The 14,212-nt window shown below is 46.3% G+C and overlaps 1 protein-coding gene across 1 annotated transcript in view; it reads left to right on the top strand.

The window, feature by feature from the left end:
- Nucleotides 1-442: 442 nt before the first annotated feature.
- MRPL19 (mitochondrial ribosomal protein L19) overlaps nt 443-14,212 on the top strand; it is a 59,700-nt gene continuing 45,930 nt past the window's right edge. Inside the window, exons 1-2 of the mRNA XM_069236047.1 lie at nt 443-571; nt 2,098-2,221. Coding sequence (XP_069092148.1) covers nt 514-571; nt 2,098-2,221 — 182 coding nt within the window. The 5' untranslated portion in view covers nt 443-513. The remainder of the gene's footprint in view (nt 572-2,097; nt 2,222-14,212) is intronic.

The raw sequence follows: 14,212 nt of genomic DNA, 5'->3' as shown, positions 1-14,212 counted from the left end.
CAAGGAAGGCAGTTGCAAGAAGAGAGGACACAGAAAAGACGTGAATAGGGTTCGTTGCTTTAGAATATATATATATATATATGTGTATATATATATATATATATATATATATATATATATATATATATATATATATATATATTTCTACTGAGAGCAGTGCAGTTCTTAAAACATATTTCCCCCATTCATTTCTATTGAAGAAGAGGGAATTTCAGAAGGGACGCAGAAAAAATAAAGTCATTTTAAGGCTTAAAATATTGTGAGTCTCCCGCCTGAATTTAGTCTACTGGCATGTATGCATTAAAGTCTTTACGCACCTATGCTATGCTTCTGCAGTATTCCTGCGGTCCGGTAAACCAGTTCCTCTTCCAAGATGGCGGCCGCTTGCAATAGTAGTCCTCCACACTTCCGCATTACAAGGCTGTTCACAGCCGGGAGTCTCATTGACCCCTTCTTCAGTCCCTCCTCTATGTTGCTGACGAGGCATGCACTGGGACTGGGTTCGGAGCAGTCATGGCGACGACCTGCTTCGGGACTGTGCGAGCTCACCTCTGTGCAGTCCAGAGGGGCGGTGAGTACAGAGCCAAACCTGGCACATGAAATAAAGTGGCACCATAGAGGGAGGGTGATATGGGTGCAGCGCAATCGAGGAAAACAAGGCCAGCTCTGATGAACTGCTTGTAAATATGGGTAAAGTCGCGCAGTGACCCCGAGGTAGAGCACTGGCCGTTTCCTCAGGTGCGGCATGTCCTGGGCTTTTGTTGGGGGTCACTCGTGAGTCATTGGTAGGGACATGTACGGAAATCAGCACACCTGTTTCAGCCCCTATATTAGCACGTCGTGTGTGTATAGTGCAGCGGCTCCTTGGTAGGTTTTGCCACCAAGGGGCAAAAGGTCACACGTGCCCCCAGCTTGCAGGATGGGGATGCATAAAAACATGCAGCCCAAGCATACCTGCAATCTGGATATTTGTAAGGAAGGACGCTGTCAGCCACAATATACATCACTTCCCTCACCCACGTCTGCGAAGTAAAGTTAAGGCATAAACCCCACCTGTCGCCAGTCTGATAGAGTACAGCACAAAGCGGTCCCACTGCTGTCTGCACTGACCACGTTCGCTGTTGCCAGAATTGGACAGCACTAATTTTGCTCCTGGGATACAGCACAGAACACATCAGCTGATGTGAGTGCACAATACAGCACCAAGCCCAACTGCTGTTGCCAAAAAAATGACCACATTGCAAGCTATAAAGGGTACAGTGACAAACACACATACTACTGTGAAGGTGGATGGAGTCCGATGCTAAAAACATCCACTCCTATTAGAACAGGGAACTTACCTGAGCACACCTCCTGTCCGGAGAATGCCTAAGTGTTCTAGGACCTAGTGCAGTGCTTCTGCTGCTGGGATAAGGTATGGCCCCCAAGCACTCCTGCTTTCCTTGCAAAGAACCACTCTCCCGCTGCTACCAGGATGGGGTACGGTAACTGCCCACCAAGAAAACACCATGGAGCACGTTCGCTGCCAACTAGATTGAGAACAGAACCTGACTCACTTGTTGCCAATATAGCTTACAGAAAGAACCTCGTCAATGCAGCCAGACAGGGGAATAGCAAACCGCACACTCACGGTTACATGGATATGCATAACACGGTGCACAGACTGCGCCAAGCATGGTCTGTGCTAGTAGAATGCTATCGGGATAAGATGCAGCAGCGAGCTCGCCTGCTGCCAGGCCAGTGCAGAAAATATTATCTGCTATGAGTATATATGGTACAAAATCAGCCACGCACTGGAGACATGGGACGATGTTGTGAACACCTAACTGCAGAATAGTTGAGCAGAGAACACTAATTTGTATCGTATCGGAATAAACAATACACTGAGGCTTCGTAATTCAATGATAATATATGTCACCATACAAGAAATTGACAGTATTTGTTACTGAGATATGCAATGCACTGCAGCTACTCAGAGTTCGGGGATGCCTCTGTGTTGAAGATGTTTAACTCTTACTATTTGTACCAAATTTGACGGTTTTAAATGTCTGCAACAGTAACCGAATTTTAACGTGACCCTCATTTTTGTATTTTAAGGAGTATGGTTTTTGTCACATCGACTTCTGAACACAGCAGGCGGTGATGGAGAACCAACGAAATTTCAGCCCCCTCAGAAACCGGTGATTCAGGACAAACGTAAATCTGAGGAATCCCAGCGGAAGTAAGATGTGTACATCCTTTTCACAGGCAATAAGATATCTTTCGTTGTCAGTGCCATTACTTGTTGTGGTTTGGTCGATGCATTGCCATCTTGAAGTTAGAAAACTAATATATTACTGAGCTTGCAGTGCTATTGTATGAAGGAGCACTATTTGATTAACTATATCTAGGTTTTCTGCTAAAAATCTATATGTGACACACAACTTTTTGTCTCCTAAAGTTTGCACTTTTTAAATTTGCCCAACGTCTTTCTTTACAGCCCATAGCAGCTATTTAAGTTTTTTTTTAGTTTTTTAAAAACAGTAGATCGAATTCCTTTTTTCTGTTTTGTTTGCCCTTAAATCATGTGCACAGGCCAATTCCTGTCCTTTGTTCCTTAAGTGTTTTATAATATTTAGCTTTCTTTTCACTAGGAGGGAGTGGTCTTGGCAAATGCGTGCCTTTTCATGGATTATGCTCAAATAAAGTACTAGAGGCTGATTTTGACTGCTGTGTTGACTGCTAATTGAACTGGGACCCCCCTGGCCTGTATTGCTGATATCTGGATGAGACCCCCACTGCCCTCTTACCATCATAGACACCGGCAGGAACAGGGGTGAGCTGCTGCGGATGCCACTGCCGCCGGGAACTGCAAGTCCCATAATCCCTCTTTCCAACGCTCCTGGGCCTGATTTCACCGCTATTAAAGGTGTGCTCCAGTCCTCTGCACTGGGGGCTGCTTTTGACTGCTGCAGACCCTGCTTTTGGGGCTCGGACCCTCTTGCCCTTATTGCTGACAGCTGAAGGAAACCTGCACTGTCCTATGTTGTGTTTTAATTAAAAGAATGTTAGGTTAAGAATGTGAGCGGAGAAAAATTCCAGGGAGAGACAGTTGCTGCTCTCTCCTCGGAGTGGATCGACGACGCCAGGTCGTGTTCAACTTCACTACAATGGTGTATACCATCACTTACAACAATTTGGCGATGATTTCCAGTTCACACACGACCTGGGTCATCCTTGTGAGCACTCTGCCAGTAAGCTGCTGACTTTTCACTGCAAGGGGGCCATTTGGAGGCACTGAATCTTTCGGCTTGCGGACACTTCTCACTCGGCTTTGGGAGATTACGCGTTGCTGTTGGGGTGTTTGTTTTCCTTCCCCTGCGGAGACCTGTCTTTCGGGGACGGAGTAAGCATTGTGTGTGTTGCACTTGTGTTATTTGGAGGCACTGGATCTTCCCGACCTGCGCGGACGTTCTCCGGTCAGTTTTAAAGGAGCAATTTGAAATTGCCGTTTAGGTGTGTCTCTGCGTCTTACTCGGGACCCCTCAGACCGTGGGGAAGAGGAGTGCAGTTTGCACGCGCAACTTCCTAGAGGCTGCTCTGCTACTGGGTGTGTCAGTGTGGCACATCTTTAGGCAGCGTTGGAAAGGTCAGCTGAGAGGTCACGTGACACTGCAAGGATCATTTAACACAGGAACAGGAGAACGGAACGGAGTGAAAACAAAGGAACAGAGTGAAAATTGAACAAAATGCAGGCAGTACAGTGATTTACACATCAACAAAGGAACGTTGTGAAAATTAAACAAAGGAAGAGAATGTACCCAGTGTAGAAGTATGTATCATTTAGCTGATTCAAAGAAGTGTTTTGCAACAAATAAAGAGTGCAGGAAGTGTGGTCGCAGGGTTCCTTATGCGGGAATGTGTAAGGCAAACAGCAAAATCAGCAAATATATTAGATCCAGTATCAACATGGTTGAGGAGGTTAATGACAGTTCTAGTAATAATAGGATATTAGTTGTTAACCAAGAGGAAGTAGCAGCTGCAGCAGGAAAGGTGGGGAGAACGTCTAGGCCTACAGTTGTCTTCAGAATAAATTATCAGAATGTCAAGCTTATGGTTGATTCTGGTTCGTTGTACACAAAAATTATTGAAGAGTTATTCAAATATCATTGGAGAGATGTAACTTTTTTCCCAAAAGATATCGCTCCAGGTGGATACCAAGGAGAAAAGATTCACTTTCTAGGGTATATCCTAGGACATATACAATTTGGAGACAGGTGTATTGAAGGGAAAGTTTATGTGGCGTCAGATGGTCCTCCTATTTTGGGGTGGATGCATCAATTTGACTTAAACATTGTAATCAATCCCAGGGCACCTAATCACATTTTAGTAGTGGAAGATTCACAATTACAAGATATATTAAGGGGTGCCCAAAATATGTTTAAGGAGACATTGGGATGTTTGAAGGGATATGTGCTCAAAATTGTACTTAAAGGGGATGCTGTGCCAAGACAACATAAGTTGTGAAAAATTCCCTTTGTGGTGAGAGATGAAGTTAAAAAAGTAATTGGGAATATGTTGTCTTAGGGTGTCATTGAACCGGTGGAGGTGTCTTCATGGATACCTTCAGTGGTTATCACTCGAAAATCCAATGGTCATGTGAGATTGTGTGTTGATTTAAGATCATTGAACCAGAACATTGTGGTTGACACCTATCCTCTTCCGAACATCAATGAATCGCTATGTTCGGTTAAACAGGGAAGGTATTTCTCAAAACTTGACTTGATGAGTGCCTACCATCAGGTTAAGTTCCATGTAGATTGGAAACATTTGGCGACATTTGTGACCTCTGAGGGCACTTTTCAGTTCACTCGCATGCCGTTTGGACTGCCGTCGGCTTCGAGTGTATTTCAACAAATGATGACAAATATTTTCGGCAACATGAAGAATGTAATATTCTTTCAGGATGACATGTTAGTCATGGGTGAAACTGTACTGGAGCATAATGTCATCCTAGAAGATGTACTGAAAGTGTTAGGAGAAGCTGGTTTGTGCTTAAATCGGGAAAAATGTACATTTTTGACTGAGGAAATTGACTACTTAGGCTATACTATATCCACAGGAAATATTAAACCAAAGAAATGTTTGTTGGAGGCGCCTTTACCTACTGATCAGGATCAGTTAAGATTATTCCTTGGTTTAATAGAATACTACTCTAAATTTGTTAACAGATTTACTGAGAATTTAAGAAAACTATTGTGGTGGGGGAGTAAATTTATATGGCAAAAAGGACAACTGGATTGTTTTGTTAATATCATGGAAGACATTTGTAATGCAGACATTCTTACTGCTTTTGACATCAAGGTACAATCTGTATTGACAGTTGATGCCAGTGCAACTGGATTGGGAGCTGTTCTGTCTCAAATGCATGGAAGTGAAAAAAAGACAGTAACATTTGCTTCTCGCACTTTGACTCCAGCCGAGCAGAATTATTCAGTAATTGAGCGTGAAGCTTTAGCTGCAGTTTGGGGTGCTGAGTATTTCAGGGTGTATTTGTGGGGGTTGCAATTTGTTTTGCGCAGTGATCACAAACCTTTGTCCAGGATTCTATCATCAGGAGGGGCAGGCAAGGGGTCAGCGAGATTGGCTAAGTTGGCTGCAAGGTTACAAGAGTATCTTTACAGAGTGCAAGGTTGGAAGAATGTACATGCAGGCTGTTAGTCCAGGCTGTCTCTTGATTGGGAAACCGTTGATGTGCAATCTGTTAAAAATTGTGACACAGAAGGAGCTGTAGCTTCGGTCATAGATGTTGTTGAAGGCGGTTTGGGTGCTTTTACAAAAGATGAGTGGGAAGAAGAGATGAAAACTGACAATTGTCTTAAGGAAGTAATTAAATTAATTTGTAAGGTAGCTAGTAGAGAGAGAGCGCACTACCGGTGTCATTAAGGCCTTATTTGAATGTTTTGGATGAGTTGTCGGTTTGTGGAGAGAATGTAATAATGAGAGGTGACAGTATGTTCCACTTGTTGGATTAAGGTTCAGATTGTTCAGTCTGGCACATGAGGGGCATTTAGGTCAAGGACGAACTAGTAGGAGGTTAAAAGAGGTCTTTTGGTGGCCGTGTTTGGATGGACATGTCAAAGATTGGGTGGAGAGATGCAGTTTATGCAAGGAGAGTGAGAAGAAATTAAAGGTAAGTGACAAGAGAAGTTGTGGTCATTTAGAGGAGCCGGGAAAAACATCTGTCTTGATTTTATTGGACCTATTTCTGAAGTACCGTTTGAATTAAGGTTTGCTGCAGTAATTGTTGATGTGCATTCAAGGTGGCTCATAGTAAAGTTCATGGGAGATATCACTACTAATATAGCAATAAAGGTATTGGAGGAAGTTTTGAGCAAGAGGGGGCCTACCTTTGGTACTGATTACAGATAATGAGACTCAGTTGACCTCTAATGAAATGGTTTCTTTTTTGAGACAGTGTGGTGTGAGGCATTCTCGTGCATCTTTATACAATCCTCAAGGCAATGGTAATGCGGAGAGGGCCAACAGATTGGACAAGGGAACTATTCAGTTGTCTTTGAGCAGTCATTGTAATGTAAATAAAACAATCTCTGAAATAGTTTGGGCCTATCGTACCACTGTACATAGAACCTCTAATAATTGTCCCTTTCAGTTGATGAGAGGGCGTTCTCCAGGTTCCAAGTTAGTTCCATCTTGGCTTAGGGAGTGGATTTTGTCTGGTGGAGAGAAGGTAGTGGAACCAATAGAAGTGTCTAGAATAAGAGTGGGTGATTGGGATAAAATAAAATATGGAAGAATAAGAGGAGGTATTTCTACATTTAGAGGTCCTGTTCGTGTTTTGAAAGTTAGTAAGTACTATGTGGTTGTGGAAGGTGGTGAGAGGTGGAGTGTTAGAAATGTGGCTTTGTATCAGAGGGGTGGTGAATGTGAAAAGAAAGATGATGAGGGATGTTCTGGAGCACTTTTGATTGCGAAAGAGAGAGACAAGGAGGTGACACGTTCTGCAAGTTTAGATGAACATGAGATATTGGGCGGGTGCTCAGAACACTCGAGGAAAGGGTATAAGTGTGTATGTTTCCAAGGTTAATAGAAGTTCAGGAGAACATAGACCACCTGCCTATTTAAATGATTATGTTAGGTCCTGAATTTATTTTTATTTTCTGGAGTTTAACAGTAGTTCACGTTTCATACGCGGATCAACTATCGAAGCACTCGCACGCACTTGCATCTCAACGCTCCTTGCGGGCTTATCATGGCCTTCTACATTTGATTATGTTTTTCATATTTTGATGTCCTGAGACTTTTCTCATGAAACCATGCTACAGTGATTTGCTGGTTCATTTCTACTTCTGAACGCCACTTTCTCTTCGCTGGGTTTTGATTTATCTACCTTTATGCATTTGACTTCATCCTCATACAGTGTAAATTCGCCTTGAAAAAGTCCTTTGGATGAAACACGTGTTGGCTGTTTTGTTCTCATTTTTTCATCAGAATTAAAGATTTCATTGGAAGAAGAAGACAAATTTCTTTATGGACTTTTGTCATTTATGGTTTGGACTATATCTTGGTGTGCTCTGGTATATATTTTGTTCAAAGTAGTTCACGAGTATATAGTTCACCTACCTATTTAAATGATTATGTTAGGTACTGGTAGTTAAATGTTTGTATTTCTTTCTATTTCTCTCTTACAGAGTTCTTCAATGTAGTTTTGTTTTTAGGCTATTAGATTTTGGAAAATGTGTGTTTTATTATTTACAGGATGAAGGGGGAAAGGATGTGTTGTGCTTTAATTAAAAGAATGTTCGGTTAAGAATGTGAGCGGAGAGAAATTCCAGGGAGAGACGGGTGCTGCCCTCTCCTCGGAGTGGATTGACTCCAGGTCGTGTTACTGAAATAAACTTGGTGTTTAGCACTACAACGGTGTATACCATCACTTACAACATCCTCTTACAATCATAAACATTGGCACAAACAGGGGTGGGCTGCTGCGGACGCCACCACCTCTGGGGACTGCAAGTCCCATAATCCCGCTTTCCAACGCACCTGTTGCTGATTTCACTCTTGTCAAAGACGCACTGCAGTCCTGCAGCATGGGATGCGTGCCGGCCGCACCCAGCGTAGCTCGGGCCAAGGGCAGGCCCACCTTCCACCCGTCAGTTCCAGAAGGAGCAGGGGCAGGGCCACCCCCTTGGGTTCCCGGTCTATGATTGAACTATACGCCACCTCCTTCCTGGTAAGAACTTTTGCTGCTTTTTTTATGTTGCAAACCTTCATTTCTCTGTGGGGCCTTGACCTGGGGTTTATCCCAAATCCTCTCATGCTGGAACCCGGTTGCCTGCTTCTTCCCGGGTCCATCTCACTGAGGTGTTGTGCATCTAGGGGCTGCTCTCAGGAGTAGTGAGGGCCCCTCCTCTCTTTCCCACTTTCTACAATGACAAAGCGCAAGTTGGGCTCAAGCATGGAGGAAGTTACAGCCACAACAAGAACGGGCACACTGGATCAGGACATTTTCGGGTAGAGAAGTGCCTATCCTCTGTTTTGATGCAAGGGGATCTAACTGTCCTTGCACGCTCTAATAGGAGGTATGTGAAGAGAGTCCTCCTTACCTCAACACCCCTCTCCCCCACATTCTGTACTTGTTTCTGCCCATCCTTTGCAGACACAAGGGAACAAGAAAAAATGCCTGCCTGCTAGGAAAAATGTCAAATTATCCAGGAACCCAAAAAACACTATGCCGATGCCCTGGAACAGCCACCATCAACTCCTCACTCCTGTAAAGAGGCCATGGAGGGTCTCCTTAAGCAACTGGGAAGAGAAATTATGGAAGTTATTGACTCTAAAATGAGGGGTGTTGTTGACAGACTTGGGCGAATTGAGCATATACTGTCTACTGTGGCTTATGGGGAGGGTGGTGTTGTAGAGTCATTGGGAGCGGGAGCAAATATTAGCCCGGCTCAAATACCACCCCCCCCCCCCCGATTCTTATGTGCTTGGAGCCATCAGAATCCCATCATGATGTAGCATCCCTCTTAGCTGACCTTGATCGGCCAGTAAGGGATTTGTTAATGAAGCCTGGCAAACCTCATGGTTTGGCCCTTCTTCTAGAAAAGCCTCTAGGGTCCTGCACGAGGCCCTGAAGACTGTCCGAAATGATGTGTAGAGGGTGCATCAGTGCAGCCTGGTGTACAGGTATAGAGGCAGTTGCAAGTTGAGCATTGGGGGATCTGGAGCGGGCCAAGCTGAACGATTCTAGAGCTTTTTGAGCTGTAGTCAGGCACATCAGATTGATGGGGATCAAGTCGAATAACATGATTACCACTTTCAGCCAGGAGTCATCGGTTGATCACTTTAAATCAGTTTATGGATCCCCAGGTGGCGCAGGGGGGCAGGGGGGTGGAGAAGGAGCTGGTGTTTCCTCTGGCCTTTGAAATTTCTATGGAGGAGGTTAGGGAGGCAATCTATAGTAGCCCATGTAAGAAAGCCCTTGGCTCAGATGGTGTGCCTATGGACATCTACAAAACCTCCTTGGATCTTTGGGCCCCCTTACTCTGCAACAGCTTTAATGCTGTACTTAAGTCTGACTCACCCCAATCCTGTCACTCTGCCATCATCGTTCCGGTTTTTAGGAAAGGCAACTCTCAATTGACTGCATGTTTACTGCCCAATCTTACTTTTGGACATGGCTGTGAAAATTGTAGGTAGGGTGGTTTTGGGTCGAATCATTGCGTGGGTGGGGGGCCATCGGTGTGCTGTTGGAGGTGCAGTATGGTTTCTGACAGTGGTTTGTACCTGCACTTGCTGATAAGCAAGTATACCTTTGCCAAGCAGGGCTCCATGTGCCTGGCCTTCATGGACCTGTCTGTGCACCTTCAGCAGCGTGGTGAGATCTAAGTTCTGGGAGTTACTGATCGACCAGAGGTTAGATGGTGACCTGGTCTTGTTTCTGAGAGTGCTCCACTATGACCTCTCTGCCTCAGTCAGGTATGGCCCCACTAAGGAAAAAGACAGAAGAATTTAAGATAGGATGCGGGTTCAGCAAAGGTGCGTTTGGCCCCCCCTGGTATTCTTGTTATATATTTACGGCCTCGTCCCTAGCCTGTCTGCCAGAGGTGTTGATGTTCGGTTGTAGCTGGGATAAAAGGTCTCCCATCCTCTTCTATGCCGACGATGCAGTTTTGTTGGCTAGAATGCCCAGAAGCCTGAAAACACAAATTTTCGTGTTTCTCATTCATGTGATCCCTGGGTATGGCCACTAACCGCTCCAAAATGTTTACAATGGCAATTTAGGGCATACAATAATGAGGGGTATTGAGAGAGGGGCATCCAGTAAGCCTCACCCAAGAGTTTTCCTACTTGGGTGTAGTCTTTGACTCAAGGGGGACCTGGGGACCTTGCACCTCCACTGTGCGGAGTACATTTGCCTGTTTTATCGAGTTCATTTTTAATTTGGCTCGGCACATAGGGAAAAAAAAACATAGTCCCCTTGTTGGAGATCTATAGGAGAAAGTGCTAGCCCAACTTATTATATGGTGGTGGTGTGTGGGGCTTCACAACTTCTAAGCCCCTTCTAGGTGAGAAAAACAGGGTGTTAAGAAGACTCTTGGGGGTTCCACCAACTTGCACCACACATATAACCCATTGTGAGCTTGGGGTGTATTACGTAGAGGAAGCCATTAAATTAGCCCCCGCCAACCCCATGTTACTGTGGTGTTCTGTATGGACAAACCGGCACACTGCCTTCAACAAGGACATAGTGTGGTACTGCCTGAAATGTGACAGGGCAATGTCAAATCCCTGGCAGCAGTATGTGAAGTTCGGGCTTTGTGATCTGGGGGAATCCTACCTCTTTTTCCAGCCTGGGAGGATGGTAAAACAAGGTCTAGGGGGTTAAGATATTGTTCAAACAAAATATCAGAGAGGTGAGTGAACTTTCTAAAACCCCAGCTAGGGAGCATGCCATCCTCCATGCGTCCATGGGTATGGCTTCTTACTTGGGTTGGATTGGCTCCTCATGGGATAGAATGCCTTTGACACGATTCTGGCTAGGATTTGTGAGATGGCATCTGTGTTTTTAATGTGATCAGTATGAATCGGCTAGCGTTCAAACCTGTCCCTGCAATGAAGTGCTGATTCAAACCCTACTACACTTCTCCTTTTTTTGTAAATTCTACCAGTAATTTATCAGGCTGTACCTGCTCCCCATTGTGAGAGCTTGGGACCTAAGGACCTTTCCAGCCGCCCTAGAACATTTATAATTGTTGGATTGCCCTTCTAATAGTATCATTTGCTCCTTTTTAAAATGTGCCATTACGAAATGTAATGCTGTTTTAGTAGTTTTTTTTTTTTTAATCTGTTTGATTTTATCTTTGTACTTTTTAAACTTGACATGTTTTGTAATGTTCTCATTTATTGTACTGTTATGGCCACTTTTGTGACCAAAGTAAAGGAAGTTTGGTTTGATTATTAGAGGCACGAGTGTGCGTATTTGTGTGTGGTCTGTTTTCCTGCATTTAAGCAGAAGGTTTCGTACCTCCTCACATTACGTAGGCATAAAGGATAGGTACAGGTGGCTACAGGCGTCATGCAGCAGAAGGGGCTGCTCAACTAATTCATACTACAGAGGAGGCTTATTGGCTGGACAGAGTTGATTAGACCAACAGTTACAATGCCCTACACTTCAGTTTCTGAACAGTCCAAAATTATGTCAAATCTTTTGCACTGTAGCCCACTTTCTGATGGATACAACTACCTGTGGATTCCTCACCTAATGAATACTCCCATGGCGCCAGCATTCAACGGAAATCTTCTTACTAGTCTCTGCACGTCGACGAGGACGTCACTCTAGCCCACGCGACGCCGTCTGACGTCATACAGGCAATAAGAGGTCCTCGACGACGTGCGGACGTCAGTTCCCTTTTTTCCGTGCATTCGAAACGGTTATCTTCGAGGGAGCAACTGTTACTTTTTTGGTTACAGTGTATTTTTGCTGCGTAGTCTTTCGCTGTGGTAATAATGTCGCAGAGAAAGTCTGGATTTAAGCCTTGTCGTGAGTGTGGAGGCAAGATGTCGGTGACGGATCCTCATTCCGATTGCCTTTGGTGTTTGAGCTCCGACCACGACGTCTCGACTTGTGATTCATGCCAGCACATGAATCCAAAGGCCCTCAAGGAACGTGAGGCGAAGCTGTTTATGGCTAAATCGAAGGAGAAGCATCACAAGAAGTCTTCTTCTCCAAGACATCGGCGTCATCGAGACTCCCGGCGCCGTAGAGAATCTCGGCGTCATTCGAAGGAGACTCGTTCCAGGTCTTCGGATCGGCGCCGAAGGACATGGGAGATCAGTCCTACGGTTACGCCGCATCCTTCGACGCCGTTGCCCTCTCCGGCGTCTCCGACTTCACCTGGACAGGCGTCGGTGATTGAGGTATTGGAGCCTCAGGTGTTTTCTCCGGCGCAGACGCCGAGGCCGGCGTCGGGGTCGCCTCCGAGACAGGCACCTCAGTATCCGGCTTTTCCCACCCCTGGAGCCGATAGTTCCGCATTCTTGAATGCGATGTATGCCATCTTCCAACAGATGGCTCCAGAGGGTGGCCTTTTCTTTGGGTGATCCTGCGCCTCTTCGGCCGGCACCCTTTATGCCCTTTCTCCCTTTTGGGAACGTGGGCTCGGCGCCAGTGTCGGCGCCGGTGGCCGCTCCGGTGGCTTCAGAAGGATTGGCCCCGGGGATTTCCATCCCGTCGACGTCAAAGTCGGGATTTCGGCCTGTGACTCCGGTGGGTCCATCTGCTTCAGCTGCTCTTTTGTCGGCGCCGAAGTTACCTGTGGCGCCGGACGCGGCGTCGGTGGCTTCTGAAGATCGGCGCCGATCTTCGACTTCGGCGGAGGCATTGTCGACTCCGCGTATTGAACAGCGACTTCATTCCAGGAGACGTGCTCTCCGTGTATTAGAAGAGCAGGAGTACCAACGAGCCCTGGAGGAAGGAGAGCTAGAGGACTCGGGTGATGGGCTGCGTGGACTGGAGTCGGCCAGTGGGCTGGACACTTCCCCTGAGTGGGATCTTTCGTCCCCGGGGGAGTATACTGAGGAGGCTGCTTCCTTTCATGCAGTGGTACGGAAGGCAGCTAGTTTTTTGGACCTGCCTTTGCCGGTGGTGGAGGCTAAACAAAACCTTTTAACAGAGGTGCTACATCCGGCCTCAGCTGCGGCGGAGCCTCTGTTGCCATTTAATGACGCTCTGCTGGATCCGGTGATAGAGGTGTGGAAGAGGCCGGCATCTTCCCCAGCAGTTCACAGAGCCGTGGCCAGGAGGTATCGGGCGGCTCCGACTGACCCTGGGTTTCTATCTAGGCACCCTACGCCGGAGAGCTTGGTGGTGCAGGCCTCCTGTTCAGCCAAGTCAGCGCCTGGTTCTTTCCCGACGGTGCCTGGGGACAGAGATTCAAAGAAGCTAGAGGCGCAGGCGAAGAATTTTTTTTCGTCCTGCAGTCTGGCGTTGAAAGCCACCAATGCAACCTGTATCCTGGGGAGGTATATTCATGCTCTGATGGATGACATTTCCTCATCGTTTACAGAGCTTCCCCAGGGTCTTTTGGATCTTGTCTCAAATGCCCAGGCTGCTGCGACCCAGATTATCCAGACGGGACTGGATACCACCGACTCGGTAGCCAGAGCAATGGGCACAACTGTGGTGGCAAGGAGACAGGCCTGGCTCCGTAACTCGGGCTTTTCTGCAGATGTACAGTCCACATTGTTGGATCTCCCGTTTGATGGGGACAAACTGTTTGGAGCCAAGGCTGATTCGGCCTTGGAACGTTTTAAGGAAAGCAGGGCCACGGCTAAGTCGTTAGGGCTCCAAGCTCCTTCTTCCACGGCCTCTTCCAGATTTTTCAGGAGGTTTCGTGGATTTGGGCGTGGCTCTTCCTCCTCTTCCTTTCGGGGAAGATATCAGCAACCTGCCTCTTCCCATCCCTATAGATCTTTCAGGGGGAGAGGTAGGGTCTGCACCAGGGGAGCCTCTCAGCAGCACTCTGCCTCTTCCTCATCCTCTGGCGGGGTGCAGCAGGGGAAGCAGCCTTAGGCTTCCACCATTTCCCACTCACTCCTCTCCTGTAGGGGGAAGATTACAGCATTTTCTCACCAAATGGAAGACTGTTACAACGGACACTTGGGTTCTCAGTATTGTGGGAAAAGGCTACACCCTTCCCTTTCGGGA

Source organism: Pleurodeles waltl, chromosome 5 (assembly GCF_031143425.1).
Source record: "Pleurodeles waltl isolate 20211129_DDA chromosome 5, aPleWal1.hap1.20221129, whole genome shotgun sequence".
In the NCBI taxonomy this organism is placed as follows: domain Eukaryota; kingdom Metazoa; phylum Chordata; class Amphibia; order Caudata; family Salamandridae; genus Pleurodeles; species Pleurodeles waltl.
Note: the sequence above shows the minus strand (reverse complement) of the source record. Positions and strands in the feature narration are given on the sequence as shown.